The sequence below is a fragment of the Acomys minous genome (genome assembly GCF_964271855.1).
Source record: "Acomys minous genome assembly, chromosome: 17".
Classification (NCBI taxonomy): Eukaryota; Metazoa; Chordata; class Mammalia; order Rodentia; family Muridae; genus Acomys; species Acomys minous.
Genome location: NC_140500.1, coordinates 22,605,987 through 22,628,400, shown reverse-complemented (window position 1 = coordinate 22,628,400; position 22,414 = coordinate 22,605,987). Strand labels below are relative to the sequence as shown.

The 22,414-nt window shown below is 40.7% G+C and overlaps 2 protein-coding genes across 2 annotated transcripts in view; one reads left to right on the top strand and one right to left on the bottom strand.

Annotated features, from left to right (window-relative positions):
* The window catches only part of LOC311588395 (C-type lectin domain family 6 member A-like), a 143,911-nt gene that overhangs the window by 22,643 nt on the left and 98,854 nt on the right, over positions 1 to 22,414 (top strand). Inside the window, exons 2-4 of the mRNA XM_084765971.1 lie at positions 16,171 to 16,260; positions 18,187 to 18,286; positions 20,730 to 20,833. Coding sequence (XP_084622097.1) covers positions 16,171 to 16,260; positions 18,187 to 18,286; positions 20,730 to 20,833 — 294 coding nt within the window. The remainder of the gene's footprint in view (positions 1 to 16,170; positions 16,261 to 18,186; positions 18,287 to 20,729; positions 20,834 to 22,414) is intronic.
* LOC311588739 (anaphase-promoting complex subunit CDC26-like) lies at positions 438 to 1,204 on the bottom strand (the record flags this gene model as incomplete). The annotated part of the gene is made up of 1 exon (XM_084766680.1): positions 438 to 1,204. A coding segment is annotated over one exon (243 nt), but the record flags the coding sequence as incomplete, so codon positions are not given.

Sequence of the window (22,414 nt, the reverse complement as noted above, 5' to 3'; positions counted from 1 at the left end):
TTAGTAAAACTGGAATAAAGGTTTTGTAGAAAAGTTTGGAGCAGGAAGAGGAAGCTTCGCATCCCCCTCAATCTCCACGGTCCCGTACACAGCACTCACAAACTATCCAAAAGCCTGGGTAGAACCGAGCCAAGGAATCTCACTGAAACTTGATTCCAGATATCCTGGCTTCCACAGTTGGTGGTTCTGTCCTTGGATTTTATGGTAAAAATGGGGCGTGGTGCGAAAGTATCCAGAGTGGCTCTCAGCGTTCCTACTGCACGAGTTCTTAGACATTCCCAAGCGAGGAACAGAATGCCTCCTGCTCAGCTGCTCTCGTTTCCCTCACTGCTGATGCCTTCCTGTTAGTGGATTTGACTCTTGACAGTCTCCATGAGGGCAGGGATCTTCGTCTATTGTTGTTTTTTCACATTTTGAGACAGGGTCGCAGCCTAGCCTCCCAACTCATGAGACTCCACCTTAGCCTCTCAAGAGCTCGATTACAACTGACAGCACTGCCATTTGGGAATCTGCATTTCCTGAAGCATGGTCAGTAGCCGCCAAATACTGAATGAACGAGTTAAGTGAAAGTCCGAGGGATCAACGCACGTGTTCTAGGTTTGGGTGTTTTGGTAAAGATAAGGAGAGTGACGTCACTCTGGTAGCAGTTATCTGTCAACGCTGGGGGTTAGCACGGCGACTGCCTTAAGGATGTCTCACATTTTTTCTAAGAGTATATTTGTTTTTAAAAACAAAAATCAGGTGTGCTTCCCATAGTCCAGTTTTCCAGGAACAAGCAAGAATTTGGCTTCCAGCTTATCAGAAAGGTTGAACAGCAATAATTTCGCACAGAAGTTATTTCTCCTCACAGGAGACAGAAAGTACTCTGCTAGGTTGTACACCTTTAATTCTCTAAATCTGGGTGTATTTCTACCATCATTGTATTCCATCCCAGGGGCCTGGCATGCGAGAGAATCCATCTCTAAAACTCAAAGTTTCCAAACTGAGATGCACGGTTGTTGGGCTTGAGCTGGGGTTTATAACCAATTCGATCATTGAGCATTTGTTCCCGGCTCTTGGTGTCACTACTGAGCCCAATGGTTCCTTCTCCATCATTGGTTCCCACAGCTTCCACATCTTCCTTCTGTTTCTTTCGGGTCTCCAAGTCCTTCTGAATGCTCTCAAACTCTTCAATGTCATTGAGCTTGAGCTCCAAGTGTGTTGGTTTTCATTGCAGCATATTGAAATCAACACTGCGGCCAGACACAGTAGGCTATAGGTTTTTAGAAATAGCAAGAGAGAAAAAGCTTCAGGTGCCAAATCTCAGCTACAAATAGACGAATCACCAGCTCACAGGATTATCTACAGGATCTAAGTAAGTCCTAAGCAGGTGTGTCAATCATTAATCAGATGCCTCCTGTGCTGAGCTATAGGAGTTTAAAGTCACTGTTGCAATCTCTTTTCTGGCCTCTGCAACTTCCCAGAACCTCAACTCCCACCATGATGCCATTGCTGCGCAAACCCAGAGTTTTATATTTTGAATCATCCCAGCATCCCTGGGATGAAACTTATTTGATCACGGTGGATTATGCAATTGATGTGTTCTTTGATTCAGTTGGTGAGTATTTTTGTATTAATATTCATGAGTGAAATTGGTCTAAAATTCTCTTTCTTTGTTGGGTCCCTGTGTGGTGTAGGTATGAGGGTGACTATTACATTATAGAATGAGTTTGGTAATGTTCCTTCTGTTTCTATTTTGTGGAATAGTTTGAGGAGTGTTAGTATTAGCTCTTATTTGAAAGTCTAGTGGAATTCTACACTAAAACCATCGGGGGCTTCATTTGTTTAGGAGACTTTTGATGATTGCTTCTATTTCTTTACAAGTTATAGGCCCATTTATACTGTTTACATGATCTCCATTTAATGGTGATAAGTGGATCTATCAAGAAAACTATCCATTTTATTTCTATTTTTCAATTTTGTGGAGAACAGGATTTTGAAGTAAAACCTAATGGTTCTCTGGATTTCTTCAGTGTCTGTTTTTTTTTTAATGTCCCCCTTTTTGTTTCTCATCTTCTTAATTTGGATACTTTCCCTCTGTCTTTTAGTTAGTTTGGTTAAGGGTTTGACTTGATTTCCATTGTGTTCTAGAAAATCTTTAGTTTGTTTCTTTACTTCATCCCTGACCCAGTGGCCATTGAGTGTGAAGTTGGTTGTTTACTTTCCATGAGCTTAGGCTTTCTGCTGCTGTTCCTATAGTTGTTGAGTTTCAGCTTTAATCCATGGTGGTCTGATAAGACATACATGGTTATTTCAATGTTCTTGTATCTGTTGACAATTGCTTTGTGACTGAGTATATTGTTGATTCTGGAGAGGGTTATATAAGGTTCTGAGAAGAAAGTATATTATTTTGTGTTTGGGTGAAAAGTTCTGCAGATATCTTTTAGATCCATTTGAATCACAATATCTCTTAGTTTCCTGATTTATCTGTGTAGTTTCTGTCTCTATGATCTGTGTGTTGGTGAGAGTGTTTTGTTGAAGTCTTCCACTATTAATGTGGAGGGTTTGATGTGTGATTTAAGCTTTAGTAATTTTTTTTAATGAATGTGGATGCCCTTGTGTTTGGGGCATAGATCTTCTGATTTGTGACATCATCTTGGTGTATTTTCCCTTTGATGAGTATTAAGTGATCTTCCTATCTCTTCGGATTAATTTTGGCTCAAAGTCTGTTTTATTAGATACTAGAATCACTACTTCAGCTTGCTTCTTGGGTTCGATTGGATGGAAAACTTTTTCCAGCTTTTTACTCTGAGGTAATTTCTGTCTTTATTGCTGAGGTGTATTTTTGTATGCAGCAGAATGATGGGTCCTGTTTTCCCATCCATTCTGTTAACCTCTGTTTTTTAAAAATTTTTTTAAATTTATTTTTTATTCTTTTAACTGGTGTCTTTTTATTTGGGAGTTGAGGCCATTGATGCTGAGTTATTAATGACCAGTGATTGTTAATTCCTATTATTTCAACATTAGTGGTGATAGAGTGTGGGGGTGTGCACCCCTTCTTTTGCTTTTGCTGTTGTGTGGTTTTTTTATTTCCTGTGTTTTTCTGGGTGTAGTCAGCCAGCTTGGGTTGTAGTTTTCCTTCTAGTATCTTATGGGTAGATTTGTGAATAGGAACTGTTTAAATTTGGTTTTGTCATGGAATGTGATGTTTTCTTCCTCTATGGTGATTTTAATTTTGTTGGGTATAGTAGTTGGGGCTGAGATCTGTGTTCTTTTAGTGTTTGCAATATATGTGCCCAGGCCATTCTCACTTTTAGAGTTCCAGATGAGAAATTAGGCATAAGTCTGGTAGGTTTGCCTTTATATATGTTACTTGGCCTTTCCTACTTACAATTTTTCATACTCTTTCTTTGTTTAGTACATTTAGTGTTTTGATTATTATGTGGCAGGAGCATTTTTTTTCTGGTCCAATATATTTGGTGTTCTGTAAGCTTCTCTGTGTTTATAGGCACCTCTTTCTTTAGGTTGGGGAAGTTTTCTTTTTCCTATGATATTGTTGAAAGTATTTCTGGGCCTTAGAGCTCAGAGTCATCTTCTTCTGTTCTTATTATTCTTATGTTTTGTCCTTTCATAGCGTCTCAGATTTCTTAGATGGTTTGTGTCAGAACTTTTTTAGATTTAACATTTTCTTTCACTAATATATTGATTTCTTTAATCATATCTTCTACACCAGAGATTCTTTCTTCCATCTCTTGTATTCTGTTGGTGATACTTGAATCTGTAGTTTGTGTTCTCTTACCTAGGTATTCCATCTCCAGAGTTGCCTCGGATTCCATTTTCTTTATTGCTTCTATTTCCATTTTTTGGACTTGAACAGTTTTTTTTCATTTCCTTCTCCCATTTCATTGTATTTTCCTATTTTTATTTAGGGGATTTATTAAATTTCTTTACCAGTTTGATTGCATTTTACTATATTTTTTGAGGGATTTGTTTTCCTCCTTTAAGGCCTTTATCGTTTTCATAACCTCAAATTTTAGATTATTTTCTTTCACTTCAGGTGTGGTGGTAGGATAGCTGGTGCCTGGTAGTGTCATATAGCCCTGGGCTTTCTGGTGTGTATTATTTTGCTGACCTCTAGCCATCTGGTTGTCTCTGGTGTTAGAAGGCCTGATGGTTCCTGATGATTGGGCAGCTCAGGAGTATGCACAAATGGCTCTAAGCTGAACGTTACTCAGGTCCTCAAGAGGCCTCCTCAGGATGGTAGACATTGGGAGTTGGGTTCCAGATAGTTCACTTCTCTGCCATCTGTGTTCCAGGTGGGTCAGGCAGATCAGCAGTAGTCAGATAGCACTCTAAGCTCAATAATTGGGCAGTCCATAGGCCTCCTTTGGACGGTGGACAGTAGGGGCTTGGTCCCACATATAGCTCACCTCTCTGGTGGCTGTATCCCAGGTGGGTCAGGGAGGTCAGGCAGGTCATGAACAGGCATTATCCATATGGAGCCAGTGACACAGCAAACATGCATTGATGTTATGGATTCAGCCACACAGCCACTTGCTAGCCAAGCAGGCACTGAGCTCCCAGGACTCAGATTCGGCTGGGGTCGGCCATCTTGGACCCAGGACCCTTTATGCTCCTATTGTTCAGCTGGTCTCCACAGGTTGACCAGTAGAATCATGAGGTGGTGTCGGGATGTTAACCCCAGTATCCAAGAGCTTTTCTTGGGGAAGTAGGAGGAACCTGAAGTCTGGCTGCTGGAGAGGAGAGCTCCTGGAATGTGGGAACCAAGGTCCTATAGGGAGAAAGCACAGGGCACTGTGAGTCCAGGACCTTGCAGGACTCCTGCACCTGAGAAACAGCTGCAGAGGGCCCTGGAACTGTGTGCCTCCAACTCCAGCGATGTCACCTCTCATCTGGAAAACATCGTTATCAGTGTTTTGGAGTCAACTGCTAGGTTACCACAACCACAGTCTCTGATCTTCTACCACTCAGATATGGTAAGCCTTGACTGCTGCCATCTTGGAAGTCCCAGAATTCTTCAGTAAAAGGCATTCCAGCATAGCCTGGAAGCTAAGGGAGCAGTGACTAGAGTGCAGGATGTTAGCAGTCAAGACAGAAATGAATTAGGGCAGTGCATGCTGGAGATGGATAAGAAAGCATAAGGCCATTTGCCTGTGGCCAGCTTAAGAGAATGTTTTCTCTTCCTGTACTCTCAGCTCAGCACCATAGTTTGTACTTCTTCATCCAGAAGGGGAAATGAAACTGTTGGTAATGCATTTCTGGTAACAACCGCTTCTTCCTTTTCCATTTTTATCAAACAACCGTGGGTATAAAGGTTTTGGGACTTTTAAAATTACTAAATCTAGCCCATCCTTTTCTAAAGCTACCACTATGGTATTACTTGAAAAGCTTCATTGAGTTTAATCTATGTTTGAGCTCTCTCCGCAGGTCTCTCTGCAGGCAACCGACTCCTGGTGATTGAACTCAGTCTTCAGTGCATTTCTCGTTCTGAAGATGTGGGAGTTTGGGTTCTAACTGTCTGATCACATGGTTGGCCCTATTTTGAAAGAATCTTGTTGTCTGGCAAGAGTCATTTCATTGGCATAAAGTAAGTTTCGTCTAAAATAGAATTGTTTTTATGTGAGAAAAGCAGATAATTTTATATTTATTGCTGTGGAGCTATTTTTGGAGTTTGGAACATCCCCACAAAAATCGCCACAGAAAACGTCCTATGATCAAAAGACTCTTAGAATTTCTGTACTAGAAACTGAAGATAGAGGTCTCATGTGTAGGTCCTGTATCCCAGTATCATAGGTATCCCATTGGAGACTGCTTCCTTATTGTTGTGGATGTTTGGTGTTGACAGTAGGGGGATGGTACCCAAGAATGTGTGTGAGGAGGGAGTGATAACTACTTTATGTTGGCTCTGTTTATTAACAATTAAACTTTATTATACAACCCAACTAGCATATACAAGAAGGAAAAAAAAGGTTAAAGGGACAGAAGATTAAAACCTCCTGGAATCCGTTCGGCAGGACGGGTCCTTAGGTGTCTCAGTCCCACGAGCTGGTCGGTCCCCCCCTCTCTCTCCGCGCTCTCTCCTCCTTCTCTCAACCTGTTGTTTTTCTCTCACCCTCTTCCCAGTCACATGCAAAGGACGGTCTCCTCCTCCCTTCGAGGGTCAATTAGGAAAACAATAGCCACGGTGGGGTTCCAAGGTAGGCTTCCTGTATTCCAAGCCCAGGAAGGCTCCAAACAGTCTCTCACAAGGTATTCATGGTGTGCCCCAAGGGTAAAGCCCGCCAAGACTGCTTCCACCTGCGACAAAGCTTAATCTTTCCCACACCTCACCCTTCTCTTTTAAAAATTTAAGAACTATATACACATATATACACATATACATATATACATACTCATTAGGAATCAAGAACATAACAAAGTTCTTTTATACTTGTTAACCTAAGGGAAAGTATACCAGTATCCTACCAAAGAGAGTCCTTTTTTTTTATGAGAAATTGTAATTGTTAATTTACTAAAGCTTCTAGTAACACTGTGGCTATCTAGTCTTCAATCCCATCAGAGACCCAAGAAGGAAAATCTATCTAATAAAGGAAGTGCTGGCAGGCAACTTCCAAGTTGTAGGGTACAGAGAGAGCAGACTGCCTGGATAGTCACCGAATTTTCTCCTTCATTGGGGCAATCAGTCTTCAGCCTTATCGGCCCAAAACATCTAACGAACTGCTTTTGTTGGCAGGCAACTTCCAAGTTGCAGGGTACAGAGAGAGCAGACTGTCTGGATAGTCACCGAATTCTCTCCTTTATTGGGGCAATCAGTCTTTAGCCTTATTGGCCCAAAACATGATCCAATGAACTGCTTTTTGAAGCAGGAAATCCGACGGTCTGGTCCATCTATTCTCTTTAAAGTTGGACAGTCATCTTTCCAGCATCATTGTTGAACGTTGCAGACAGTCAGCCTGTCATCAGCCGTAGAGATAAGAGCAGTAGCAGAGCAGTTTTTCCGTCTAGTGATCATTCTGTCACCAGCATCTCTTGAAGCCCCCATCTTCAATGATGCAAATGGAGAGGCGGCCAGGAGCGGATGTCTCTCTCTGTCAGGAAAGCCCTCATCATTAAATGCCATATTCTGTGGATCTCTGAAGAGTTTGAAGAGCAAATCTATCTATTTTTACAGTTATCAATCTATTTCTTTGAAGACATAGACAAGCTATTAAACAAACCTGTTTTATAACAAAGTGAGTATCTAATAGGATTTTTATGTAACTAAATACCAACTTTTATCCCCGATGATTTTAAACAGTTTTTTATAAGACATTAGTGGTACATGAATAATACATCAAATAAACATTGAACAAAAAGAACGTAAATTTCTGACATACAATATACAATATTTTGTCAACACATAACATACAATACATAAGGCAAAAATGAATGGAATATACAATTTAAGTTCATATCAATGTGAAGCAAAAGTTGAAGTCTTAAATTTCCGTCAATCAAAAGTCTTAAATTTCATCAATCTACAATACCAATGTAGAATTTTTTAAGTTAGTAGATTCAATAATCTACCTTTTATTCTACAATCCTGTATCTTCCCTTCCTTAATAATTTGTTGATGTTTTTATTTTTTTGTGTCAATGGACCTGGTAAACCTGTATGGGATTGAATATGAGTAATATACAAGGGATAATTTTTGTTTTTGATGACTTGTTGTAGTTTTATAAATAAAGTAGTCAATTTTGTGTTATTAGGAGTAAATTTAGCAGTTTTTATATGTAAAACAACTTTTTTAGCATATTGAGGGTCAGTAATTATATTAAGAGGTTTAGGAAAATTTAACAAAACCATAAGGATAGCATATAATTTTGATTTTTGAACTGATGTAAAGGGGCTTTTAATCACCTTGGTCATTTTTTTAGACTTATAACCAGTTATACCTGATTTATTTGTATCAGTGAAAAAGGTGGGTGTCCCTGAGATTGGTGACTTTTTTACAATACTTGGAAGGATTTAATTAGTTTTTTTTATAAACTGTATATGTTTGTTTTTTGGGTATTTATTGTTAATGTTTTTTAAATAATTACTACAAGTTTTTTGTTAATCTTTATTAATAATCTATAGTGACATAATCTCAGAATCAGTAAGAGGCACTACAATTTTTGTCGGGTCTATTTTTGACAGTTGACGTAACCTTATTTTTTTTGTAATTAATTTAGAAATTTTTTTATATATGTTTTTAATTTTTTGTTTTGTTTATTTGTTAGGAATATCTATTTTATAATTTTGTTTTTTTTTGTATGAGAAGTCCAGTAGGAGAATGTTTTGAAGGTAAAATAACTAAAATGTAACCAAGTTTAGGATCAATTTTATCCACATATGTCTTTTGAAGTTTTTGTTTTACCAGAATTAACTTTTTTTTTGTTTTAGTAGTTAAACACCTAGGACTGTTTAAATCTGAATCTCCTTGTAAAATCTGAAACAAGTTACTTAACTTATAGGTAGTTAACCCGATTGTAGGCCTTAACCAGGTAATATTGTCCAATAATTTTTGAAAGTTATTAAGAGTTTGTAATTGATCTTTACAGATCTGTACCTTTTGTGGTCGAATTTTTTGTTTAGTTATTTTATAGTCTAAATAGGTAATTGAATCTCTTTTTTGTAATTTTTTTTACAGCAATCTGTAATCTCTAGCATGGCAGAATTTTTTGTGTTTTTTGAAACATTTTTTTTTTTTACAATAGTAGGATCAGAATTAGTTAGTAGAATATCATCCATGTAATGGGATATGATAGATTGAGGAAACAGCTTACGAAGTATTTTTAAAGGTTGTTGTACAAAATACTGGCATAAAGTTGGGCTATTTAACATTTTTTGTGGAAGTACCTTTTAATGATATCTCTTTATTGGAGAATTACTGTTTAGAGTAGGTATTGAGAAAGTAAACTTTTTTTTGTTCTTTTTGTGTAGAGGTATGGTAAAAAAACAATCTTTTAAATTAATTGTAATTATATGTCAAGACTGAGGTAATAAGGAAGGCAAAGGAATTTTAGGTTGAAGTGAACTCATGGGTTGAATTACCTTGTTTATGGCCCTCAAATTTGTTATCATTTTTTATCTACCTGATTTTTTTTTTATCACAAACATAGGGGAATTTTAGGGACTGGAAGATTTTTTGATGTGTTGAGCCTCCAGTTGTTTTTGTATTAAACTGTGAAGTGTTTGTAACTTTTTTTTTGTTAAGGGCCACTGTTTTTGTCATACAGGTCTGTTTGAAATTTATTTTAGGGGCAAGGCGGTTGGTATCTTAGCAGTGGCCCCTCTTATAAATTTTGACACTCTAAATCTGAAGAATTTTGAGGTTGGACAATGGGCATAGCTGGTGGTTGTCTCTGATCATTTACATTAATCTTTTTTTTAGAAGTGTATACCAATTTACCCATTGTTTTAACCTTTTTTATTTTAGTATTTGTAGGAATAGTAATTTGAGTACCCCATTGTTGTAAAAGGTTTCTTTTCCATAGATTTATAGGAATGTTAGTCACATAGGGTTTTAGCCTCTCTATCTGTTTATTTGGTCCCACATATTTAAGTCACTGTACACTTTGTTTTATTTGAGATAACTTGTCAATTTTTACAATTTTTGTATAAACCTTTTTAAGTGGCCAAGTTTGGTTTTAAGACTTTTGGCAAATGATGGACGTCGTTAGCTCTACTGTTTACCAAGCCTTTTATTTTAATACCATTTAATTGTATAATTAACTTAGGTCTCTGATCATTAATTATTGTTTGTCAGAACACACGGGTCTTTGTGTTTTTGAACGTACCAGTCCCTTTTACTGGAGCGGCTTTGTCCTTAATGTAAGGAAATAGTAGGAGTTGAGCAATCCTATCTCTGGCATCAATTTTTATCTCCTTTTTTACACATACTAAGATTTTTATTTTTTCTTTAGAATTTTTATCTATAATACTAGGATGCACAATAAAACCTTGAGAAGTTAGTCTGCTTTTTTTTAAGAACCAATCCTATTGTGCCTGAAGGCAAAGGTTTAAAAACACCAGTATTTAATTTGTAACATTTAACCTGAGGAGTTAGGGTAAGAGACATATTTGAAGCCAGATCTAAGGCTGTACTGTCTTTAGTAGCATGTATTAGATCGTTAACATTTAGTTTTTGTTTTTTTGTGGGTTTGTCACTTTTTGACTGGCCAAAGGAATTTGGCTGGCATTGTTTATGGGGGCCCGAGTCGATGGCCCCCTCCTGTCGTTTTTTGTCGGCAAGATATTGTCTTGTACATCTCGTTTAGATTGACAATCTCGAGTTTAATGTTTTTTTTTTTTACAGCGACTACAGTACCCTGGGAGTCTTGGTACCTCATTACCATCATAACCAGAACCCCCCTGTTTTCTTTTATGAGTTACGTTTTTTCCTGGGTTAGTGTGCCTTCTATTTTTACAGTTTCTTTGCACATGACCGATTTGACCGCAATTAAAGCACCGAGTATTATGATATCTGGGCTCTCTGACTAAAGCTTGTCCCACAATATTATTTTGATATTCCTGAGAGTTGATATTAACTGTCTCCTTTACCCAGTCATCTAATGGAGCGCCTCTTTTTTTTAACGGTCTAAGCACCTTTTTACATTTAGCATTTGCATTTTTATAAGTCATGATAAGTTTTAATGTCTTTTTGTTATCAGAATCTGGCATCGCCTTATCCATAGCAGATCCTAATCTCTGTAAAAATTTTGTAAAGGGCTCCAGAGGTCCTTGGAACACCTTAGTAAAAGGAATAGTTGTTTTCCCAGGTTCCTCTACCAGCTCCCAAGCTCTCAAGGCTGCCTTACGACATTGTTTAATCACTTTATTGTCAGTTTGAATTTGCTCTCTCATGTTAGTATATGGTCCATCACCAAGTAACTGATCTCTATTATATTTATTCCCTGTGCGATATTTTCTTGTTTTATTTTTATAGCCTCTGTTCGCCACCATGATAACCACTGTAACTGTTGTGCTGCTTCCAATACCGCTGAAACTAAATTTTTCCAATCTTGGGGAACAAGTCTATTTTGATAGGCCCAGCTGTTTAACATTTGTTTAACGAAGTTAGAATGCATACCATATCTGACGACGGATTCCTTAAAATGTTTTAAATCCATCATGTCTACAGGACACCAGGCTATTTCGTCATGACCCTCATCACCATTTGGCTCGATTACATGTCTTACAGTGACTGGAAAAGCTGAAGGTGCCTGGGTGACTGTGGAGGTATCCTCCACTGGTACATTTACTTCCAAAGACCTTTTGGTCAGTCTGGCTTTCTTTGCCTCTGGTTTTTGACCTTCTCCACCCTTTTTAACCAAAGGTGCCTTCTGCTTTTCCAGCCCTTCCACTTTTCTCTGTATTTTGCCTATTTGTTCAGTCAAGTCAGTAATTCTTTCCAAAAGGATAGAGCTTATTGACTCTTCCTGATTTTTTTGGCTTTCCGGTCTCTCTATTTTTTGTCTTTTATCACTACCAAATGTCAAAAATTCTATCCGTTTTCCCATCCCTTCATTTTCATACATCAGCCTTTCTATCTGTCCAGTCAAATCTGCAATCTTTTCCAAAAGGATAGAACTTACTGACCCTTCCGGCTTTTCTATGTCATTAGCCTGTCTTCTAATCCTTCTAAGCACGAAATATTGTAATAAAAGGACAATGAGAAAACAAAGAATTCCCACTAAGTATAATGTAGGAAAGAGTTTTGCAACAGCAGTTGCAATTTTGTCAATACCCTGAAACAACATTTCTATCCCGTGGAATACTGAATCTTCCCTCATATCATTAGGGATTGTGGAACCCATCGGGCCCCACATCGGGCGCCAGATGTTGACTCTGTTTATTAACAATTAAGCTTTATTATACAACCCAACTAACATATACAAAAAAAAAGGTTAAAAAAACAAAAGATTAAAACCTCCTGAAATCCATTCGACAGGACAGGTCCTTAGGTGTCTCAGTCCCACGAGCTGGTCCGGTCCCCCCCTCTCTCTCCGCGCTCTCTCCTCCTTCTCTCAACCTGTTGTTTTTTCTCTCACCCTCTTCCCAGTCACATACAAAGGGCGGTCTCCTCCTCCCTTCTAGGGTCAATTAAAAAAACAATAGCCACGATGGGGTTCCCAGGTAGGCTTCCTAAATTCCAAGCCCAAAAAGGCTCCAAACAGTCTCTCACAAGGTATTTATGGTGTGCCCCAAGGGTAAAGCCCGCCAAGACTGCTTCCACCTACAACAAAGCTTAATCTTTTCCACAACTTTATAAGCCTTGCCTCTGATTTCCTATCTCTTCTCTCTGCCATTAACCTGAGAGCCCTCGTAAAATGTTACCAACCTCATGAGAGAACTTATAAAATGTTAGTGATCCACTTTTCCCAATATAAATCAAATTTTGTCATATTGGACCAACAAGGTCAGTCAGTTTCCTTGGTACCAGGCAACAAATTCAAGCTCCTGACAAATGAGCAGTCTCTTTACTCTCCAATCAAATGACAAGTCAGGACCCACCTGAGAACAGTGCACAAATCAATCAGTTTCTTTTAAAGGAACACAAAGGCAGAACATGCAGAAGTAAGGGAAAGGAATATAGATAGATAGGCAAAAATAGGTACAAGAAACCTAGTTGAGCACACAGCATTAGTAAGGAAGGAAACAAACACTCATGAGAGCAATCTTATGGATGGTTACAGAGATCAGTCCCTTCCATGAGGACAGTAGAAAAGATCCAAACTCAAGTCACCAGCATTGAAGAAAAGCCCATTTGTTCCAACAGAGCATCCACACAGAGAGTTTAGAGGAAGTTGTAGAGTCAGGAGATCCGTCTGTCACACACAGCAATCTGACACGCTGGTGACTATAGTCTAAGGAAATGTCATATCTAAAAGGTCTAAATCCCATCAGTCTCATTTGCATGTTGACCTACAATCATCAATGTGATGACCAATGTGTGTTCAAGATGATAGATCTGTTATTTGCCTTAGAGCTTGTGTGATAAGAGGGAGTTCAAAATACAGTTAGCACTGTCAAAGTATAGGCACAACAATCATAATTAAATACCAGTTTCCTCTCATTCAAAGGAGCCATATCTCAGCAAACTGCACATCACAATTCCATTTCCATCTTACAATGCCACTCCTGAATAACGCTCATGTCTCTTGTTTTTTAAATGTATGTATGTGTGTGCTTACTCATGTGTGTACATATGCAGGTGCGCATACATGTGAAGGAAGGGTTGAGGACTGATAGGTCTCCAACCTGAGACAAACAGCTAACTTAGATGCCAACTAACATATCGAAGCAGGTGCTATTCACCAGCCTCTCTCAGCATTGTCAGTACCTGTTACAGAGACATCCTAGCTGGCATACCCCACCCCTACCCTAAACTCTCTAGCCCATGGACTAGGATGGGCCTTTCCCCCAACTTCTCATCTATACACAACCCTGCCATTGTAGCTATGTGGTCCTTTTGCTATCCCGTTCTTCTGGCTCACTCCTGACCTCTTTGCTACTGGTTCTCATGACCTCCCTTGAACTAGCTATGGCCTGGTTCACTCTGGATCATTCCTGATGCTTCTGTCTCTAATCTCCCTTATATCCATAGTGAATATTTCAACACTTATGAGCAGTCAAGTCTTCCTTTTATTTCCTTTTTCCATTTAAGAACACATTGGGTATAAATCTCAGGAACACCGTCCACTTCCTTTAAGGCAGGGTCTCTCATGGGTCTGGAGAACATCAATTAAATGTTGGGATGGCTAGACAAGATGCTCCCAGGGATCCACCTGTCTCAGCTTCCCCAGCACTGGGATTATAACCATGACATTTCTAGGTAGGTTTGAAAAAAGAATGCCCAGGCGCCCACCTGGGAAGCGCAGAAATGCCATTTAACATCTGAAAAAAAAAAAAAAAGGCACGGAGGCTTTTAAACAATACCAAATGATTTTAGTAGTACGGACAGTAGCAGTACAAATGGCTTATCTGAAGTCCATAAAACTCTTTGAAACGGACTTAAAGATAGCCCTATCTATGGCAACAGACCTGCTCCCGCTACAGGAGTATACTCCCCTGAGAAAATGGCGGAAAAAGAAAGAACAAAGAAAGTTAAATTGTAAGCGGTCCTGGCGCCTTTCCTCTCTGTAGTCTTTGTAGTAGATTTTAGAAGCCTCCCCCCCACCTTCTCATGTTGACTATAAGAAGACCCTCAGGCTGGCGCCCAAGGCCTTTTTCTGGGACCTTTAAATTGAGGATCGGATGCAACCCAGAGCCTGGGGCTGATTAAATAGATTCTCTTGTTTTAACAGCTGTCTTGGTTTCTCTAGATCTTTTTTTGGGGGGGATCAGTCTGGGGATAGCAGATCCTGGCATCAGTCTCAGGTCCTCAACACTTGCAAGGCTACCAACCACTTTACCATCTCCCAGAATGTGGGTTCCTTTCTCCAGGAGGCTGGGCCAAGAATTTGGTTACAGAGGTTTCTTTAGCCCTAGGGAGGCTAGCTGAGGAAGGAAGGCCCTGTCCCAAGAACAGGTCTCTAGGAAGGCCTCCTTGGCAACGAGGGAGCTTTCCAGTCAGATCCCCTAGCTTGAGGGAGCGGAGGGTGGCTGCACACATAGGAATCCAGTGTCCCTTCCAGCTGGGGGATGGGAGCCTCGGACTTGTGAAAAGACCAGATAACCAAGTGTACTCTGTTAATATAAAGACAGTTGAGAGTCGAAGAGCTAGATTTTAATTCTAAAAGAAAAAACAAAAACAGGGAGATACGGAGGGAGAAATGGGGGAGTGAGTGCCCAGACTCCAGACCTCTGGGTCTTTAAACCAAGGGAACTTGAATTTTAGGAGCCACACCTAGGACACCTCCCGGGGCTTGCCTCTAGGGCAACGCTCTGGGTTTCTTTAAAGAGCCAGCTTTTGACACCTTTTGGCCTAAAGTCTGTACTGTATACTTTGGAAGTGTCCCTGCCAGAAACTATACTTTTAACCCACTTTCTTTTTGTGGACTGTTGCCAGCAGGGGGAACACCTGCATATTTCTGAGCATGAGGCTTACTGGGATGGGGCGTCTCCCCCACCTACAGACAAAGGCCCACACCAGACCTCTATGAACTGCTTATTATTTACCACATTAATTCATAATATCTAAATTCTAGTCATTAAATCAGACTTTTTATTGCATACTAGAACCATGTTCAATATATGAATCAAGCCTTATACTAACTAAATAACTCACATAAAAATTTGTAAGTAACAATTTGTTTAAATTACTTTCATAGAGAAACCTCTTTTGAGGTGGAAGAAAGTTCCATATTAGGAACTGAGCAAGTGATGAGGAAACTCTTGTCAGAGTTTTCAGAAACAATTTTAGGCATGTTTCTCAATTTCCTCTTTCTTTAAAAGACTCTTTTGGTGCATTTAAGCACTGGACACCAGTTCCTACTGTGACTTCTTCTGTGTGTTCAGGGTTGCCCATCTCTGGTCCATTTACTTCAGAGTGTGTAGAGCTCTGGTCTCTTTGAGAGAAGACAGGTCCCTGATTCATATCAGGTAGACACAGACACAAGAAGCCCTTGAACTTCTGAACACAGACCTAAATAATGGTGGAGGAGAGCCAGCCCCCAGGTGCGGTGAGCATTCCTGTCTCAGTTCAGAGGCCATGGTGAAAGTGTGTGATGGGATGAGTGTTTGCCTGGGGTAAAGATGCAGACAAGTGGTCAGGCTGAAGGATAGAATGGAGCAAGACATCAGACCCACAGGAGTTTGAAGGAAGTAAGTATCTTAGCACCAGAAGCCCTTTGAAAAAAGATAGGACATCAGTGTTAGAATGTGATTTTTAAGGAGCAAGTATAAAGACATGGGAATTGCGGGTGCCTCAGATGAAGTTCTTTTCTAGATGGTGTGGGGCTTTCTGCGCACCCCCCGGTGTGTGTGTGTGTGTGTGTGTGTGTGTGTGTGTGTGTGTGTGTGTGTGCGTGTATGTATGTATGTGCATGTGTGTGTGCACATGCATCCAGCCCCTACTTGGTCATTTATTCTAGGGCTTTCATAGCTTTTCCTGCTCTAAGTTTCTAATTACTCTGGGTATTTTGTCTGGTTTGTCATTCTCTAAGCATTTGGTCTGTGATGAGTATGTCTCTTGCTCTCCCACAGGGAAGGGAGTCTGCTGGACCCTGAGACTCTGGTCAGTTGCTGTGATTTCCATTTTACTCCTCAGCACCTGTTTTATTATGAGCTGTGTGGGTAAGTTCTTCACTGATGGGTGTCTCTTTTTTTCTTTTTAAAAAATGTATTATAATTTTTTCAGATTACATTCAGATTGTTATCCCCTCACTTGTATCTCCAGTTCCCACTCTCTCTCCCTCTCCCACACTATTCCCCTCCCCTAGACTTCTGACAGAAGTCGACCTCCTCCCCCTCCATATGATCACAACCTATGAGATCTAACCCTGATAGCCAGCTTCCCCTCCCTCTGTGGGCTGCTAGGTCTCCCCATCAAGAGGAAATGATCAGATTGGGGGCACCAGAGTTCATGTCAGAGGCCATCCCCACTCTCCCCACAACCATGGAGAATGAACTGTCCACTGGCTAGATCTGAGCAGGGGGTCTAGGTGTAATGCATGCATTGTCCTTGGTTGGTACAGTTTGTGCAGGCCCCTCTAGGTCCAGATCCTGGTGTCTCTTTTGGACACTTTCTTGACTCTGTTTCACAGAGACTCCCAGGGGGCTCTTTTGTTTTCTTTTACTTTGCCCTGTTTGGTATAGTTTTGACTTTTTGAGACAGGGTTTCTATGTAAAGTCCTGGTTGTCCTTGAACTCTCTCTCTCTCTGTGGACCAGGTTGGCCTCAACCTCCCAGAGATCAGCCTGCTTCTGACTCCCATGTGCCTGGATTAAAGATGTGAGCCACCTTTCCTGCTGGTGCTTGTTTTTTGAACCCCATTAACTGGTCAGACCTTACATGCAATACCACGTTTTTCTTGACTACTCTTCCTTATTGTTTTCTTTCTCTCTTTTGACTGCTGAGATTTCTAAGGTTCTTTCACCTAGCTTTGTTAGCACATGTCGTTTATAACCATCATCTGTGACAGAGCCTTCCAGCATCAGGCTCACCACTAATCACATTCTCTGGGCAAAGTATGTCTCTATTGGGAGTGCAACTCTAATTGGTTTGATAAGGTTCAAAGGCGAGAGTCTGTGACTCATATGGGATTTTTTTTCTCAATTTGAGAGGAAAACGTAACCAAATTAAATAGTGAAAATCGAAGAAATAAAATATTTCTGCCCTATTTCGTCTGCCCATAAAACCATATAAAAAGTCTATTGTGTGTGAGAAGTTTTGATGATATTCTTCTATTTGCTGTGAAGATGATCACAATAGGTTCTGCACAGTTCAGGAGGGAGTGTGAGTGACTTATGCCAAGCACTTCCTGTGTGCAGTCTTCTCTGCTATGAGACAAGCACATTATTCTCACTGAAGCAGGATCTGTGCTGACTGGCACTGTCAGGCCTAGGAGGGCAGGCTGTGGTAGCTAAGGATAGTTACTTCACAGTTCAAGAAGAAAGAGACATGCAGGACCCATAACAGGAACTAGAAACATTTGCTAAAAGTAATAAAGAATCTGTTTTTGTTAAAATTGTTTAACATGCACACATGAATAAAATGCTAGTTTAAAAAATATTTTGCATTTATTCTTTGAAACTTTCATACCTGTATGCATTGTATCTTGGTCATGCAACATCCCTAAAAGTCCACAGATGCTTAAAGTACTCCTTCCTGCAACCAGGAGCAGCTAAGATAGATTAACATGAAATTATTCTTGGCTCAAAATGTTCACACAAAGGAGATGGATAATAGCGGATCAACAGAGAACCACGCAAGACCAGTGGCAGTTTCCTGATGCAGGGCTCTGTGACTAATTAATGTAGAAGATGGGAGGTTTTCCCCAGAAAATAAAGCTGATGTTGTAGTGGGGGAGAGGAAGAAGAAATGAGGAGACATAGATATGAGTGACATAAGCGGATACAAGGCAGCAATAATTTAATCTGGTCTTCAGTGGGTTTGCCTGGAGAAGGGGCAGTAGGGAGGAAGTGCACTGTTCTGGCCCAAGGAGAGGTCATGAGGCTCCAGGCCTGGTCATGTGGATGCCGTTCCCTTTTTTCTTCACAGTGACTTACCGGTTTACAATGGACAAGCCCAGTAGAAGAATGTCTGAACTTCACACAAATCATAGCAATCTCACCGGCTTCAGTGAGGGGACTATGGTGTCTTGTATATGATGCGTGTGTGTGTGTGTGTGTGTGTGTGTGTGTGTGTGTGTGTGTATGTGTGTGTATGTGTGTGTATGTGTGTGTGGTGTATGGATGTAGCATGCATGTGTGTATTTTGTCTGTCTTTTTCTTGATTTCTTCAATAAATTTGTTCTTTTCATATATATATATATACATATATATATGCTGAAATAAGAAATAGCAACTTGCAAAGATGTTAAGAAAAAGCAGATGTAAAGAAACATAAGAACAATAGAACTCTTTTCACAAACAAGACTTTTATACACAAAAGAAGGCATACATGTCATTTTTCCTGGTCTGATGTAATTGCGCATGTATACCCCACCTCAGAATATATTCGCAATATCGCACAACTCAGGTGGACATCCCCTACTGAATGCCACGCCAGCCACAAAAACAGGTAGGCAGATTGCCTATGAAACACTCTCAAGGACACAATTCTCCATGATACCTCCCCCAACAACACTGCTTTGCCTTGTCCCCATCCACAATTCCAGAGACTATCCCCTGCTCTAGTGCAGGCCACACCAGCCAGAAAAACAGTAGACAAAGTCAGGGTTAGAATTACTGGTGGACCAGAGGACACACTAAATGCCAGAACATCAGACGGACCACTGGACCTGGACCTCCCCCAGTCTCTTACTGCATTCCAGACACTAACCTCAATACCCCAACCACCTACTTACTATTCTGTCTCAGCTCCCAGCTCTAATTGAGATTCTCCCCTGCTCAACATGAGGCCATGCCTAACACCAGAGAAGCAGAAGCACATTTATGAGTGTTTGTGTGAGGTTGGGGAGTGAACTCTGTGAGGTGTTGTCTTTATGACACCAAGAGGTCAAATCTACCTATTTTCACTGGCATTGAAAAGTCTACAAGCTGTATGTGTAACAAGCTGTGTGTGTATACAAGCTGCATGTGTATATTAGCTGTGTGTGTATACAGGCTGTGTGTGTACACATGCTGTGTGTGTATACTAGCTGTGTGTGTATACAAGCTGTGTGTGTACACAAGCTGTATGTGTATATTAGCTATGTGTGTATACTAGCTGTGTGTGTATACAAGCTGTGTGTGTACACAAGCTGTGTGTGTATACTAGCTGTGTGTTTATACAAGCTGAGTGTATACACAAGCTGTGTGTGTATATAAGCTGTGTGTGTATACTAGCTGTGTGTGTATACAAGCTGTGTGTGTATACAAGCTGTGTGTGTATACAAGCTATATGTGTATACTAGCTGTGTGTGTATACTAGCTGTGTGTGTATACAAGCTGTGTATGTATACAAGCTGTATGTGTATACTAGCTGTGTGTGTACACAAGCTGTGTGTGTATACAAGCTGTATGTGTATACTATCTGTGTGTGATACAAGCTGTATGTATACACAAGCTGTGTGTGTATACAAGCTGTGTGTATACTAGCTGTGTGTGTATACAAGCTGTGTGTGTACACAAGCTGTGTGTGTATACAAGCTGTGTGTGTATTCAAGCTGTGTGTGTACACAAGCTGTGTGTGTATACAAGCTGTGTGTTTACACTAGCTGTGTGTGTACACAAGCTGTGTGTATATACAAGCTGTGTGTGTATACAAGCTGTGTGTGTAAACAAGCTGTGTGTGTATACAAGCTATGTGTGTATACTAGCTGTATGTGTATACAAACTGTGTGTGTATACAAGCTGTGTGTGTACATAAGCTGTGTGTGTACACAAGCTATGTGTGTATACAAGCTGTATGTGTATACTAGCTGTGTGTGATACAAACTGTATGTGTACACAAGCTGTGTGTGTATACAAGCTGTGTGTGTACACAAGCTGTGTGTGTATACAAGCTGTGTGTGTACACAAGCTGTATGTGTATACAGGCTGTATGTGTATACTAGCTGTGTGTGATACAAGCTGTATGTGTACACAAGCTGTGTGTGTATACAAGCTGTGTGTGTACACAAGCTGTGTGTGTATACAAGCTGTGTGTGTACACAAGCTGTATGTGTATACAGGCTGTATGTGTATACTAGCTGTGTGTGATACAAGCTGTATGTGTATGCAAGCTGTGTGCGTACACAAGTTGTGTGTATTCAAGCCATATGTGCATAAAGGCTGTGTGTGTATACAAGCATTGTCATCTTACATTAAGCATTGAAGCATGTGGCTCACTCACTCTCTTTCCAGTGATGATAATGGGCCCATCCTGGCTTTTAAATCACTCACTGTTTTGTGAGTCTTGGAAGTATCTGTGGTTTCAAACCAGGAGGCTGAGGATTCCATTGATTGTGGGGGATGGGAATTGTAGTCAGGCTCTGTCTACTTAGGTAATCCACATATGGTAGATCTTTGTACTAGTATGTAGGAAACAGAAATTCATATCTCTATAATGAAAATGAATGATTTTAATTAAAATGAATGATTTTGATTCTGTTTTCTCTCAGTTTATTTTCAAAAGTGCTCTCAACTTCTTGAAGAAAAAAAATCTACAAAAGATCTAACTCACAATGAATTGAACTGCATAAAAAACAGTCCATCCTTGGGAGGTAAGACTTAATGTAACCAAGAGTTTGGTTGCTGCCTGTAGTGTGTATAGGTTCCATATAGATATTTTCTTTCCTCCTTCCTTCCTCCCTCCCTCCCTCCCTCCCTCCCGCCCTTCCTTCCTTCCTTCCTTCTTACTCCCTTCCTTCCTTTCTTTCTTCCTCCCTTCCTTTCTTTCTTCCTCTCTCCCTCCCTCCCTCCCTTCCTTCCTCCCTTCCTTCCTCTCTCCCTCCCTTCCTTCCTCCCCTCCTTCCTTCTTTCCTTCCTTCTTCCCTCCCTCCCTTCCTTCCTCCTTTCCTTCCTTCTTTCCTTCCTTCCTCCCTCCCTCTCTCCCTTCCTCCCTCCCTCCCTCCCTTCCTTCCTCCCTCTCTCCTTCCCTCCCTTCCTTCCTTCCTCCCTCCCTCCCTCCCTTCCTCCTTCTTTCCTTCCTTCCTTCCTTCGTTGGTAATCTATTATTCTTGCATAGATTACATCCTGATCAGTTTCCCCTCTGTCCCCTCCTCCCAGTCCTGCCCCTCAGATCCATCGCATTTCTCTTTTTAAAAAAATCAGGCCTCCCAGGGATATCAACTGAACAAGGCATAACAAGTTGCAATAAGACTAGGCACATAGCCAGGGGTGGTGGTATATACCTGTAATCTCAGAAATTAGGGAGGCAGACAAGTGAATCTCTGTGAGTTTGAGGCCAGCCTGGTCTACAAAATGAGTGAAGGATAGCCAAGGCTTAACAGAGAATTGTTTTCTCAAAAAACTAAAAATTAAGGCAAACGAACAAACAACAATAACAACAACAAGAGAGTAGGCACATACCCTCATAACAAGGCTGGACAAGGCAACCCAGCAGGAGAAAAATGCTCCTAGGAGCAGGCAAAGAGTCAGAGACACAGCCACCCCCACTGTTAGGAGTCTCCCAATAACACCAAGCTAGACAAACATAACATATATGCAGAGGACCTAGTGCAGACTCAAGCAGGCTCTGTGATTGTTGTTTCAGTCTCTGTGAGTCCCTATGAATCCTGCTTAGTTTATTCTGTGGATCGTGTTCTCCTGGAGTCCTTGACTCCTCTGGCTCCTGCAATCCTTCCTTCTCCTTTCCACTGGGGATTCCCCAGGCTCCTCCTAATGTTTGACTGTGGGTCTCTGCATCTGCTCCCATCAGTTGTTAGATGAAGCCTCTCTGATGACAAGCATGATAGGCACCAACGTTTGAGTGTAGCAGAATATCATTAGGAATCATTTCATTGACTTTTTTTTTCTTGTCAGTTGTGTTTGGTTCTATCCTAGGTCTCTGTCTAAGCAGTGTCCATTTCCTGGCCCTCCAGGCAGTGGGACGTGGGCTCCCTCTTGTGGCTTGGCCCTCAAGTTTGACCAGCCATTGTTTGGCTACTCCCACAAGTTCTGTGCCACCATCATCCCCCCCACACACACACATCTTGCAGGCAGGACAAAGTATATGTCAAAGTTTTGCCAGTAAGTTGGAGTTCCAGTCCCTCCATTGAAAGCCTTGCCTAGTTACAGAAGATGGACACCTTAGACTCTGTATCAGCCATTACTGGGAATCTTTGCTAGGTTCATCCTCGTAG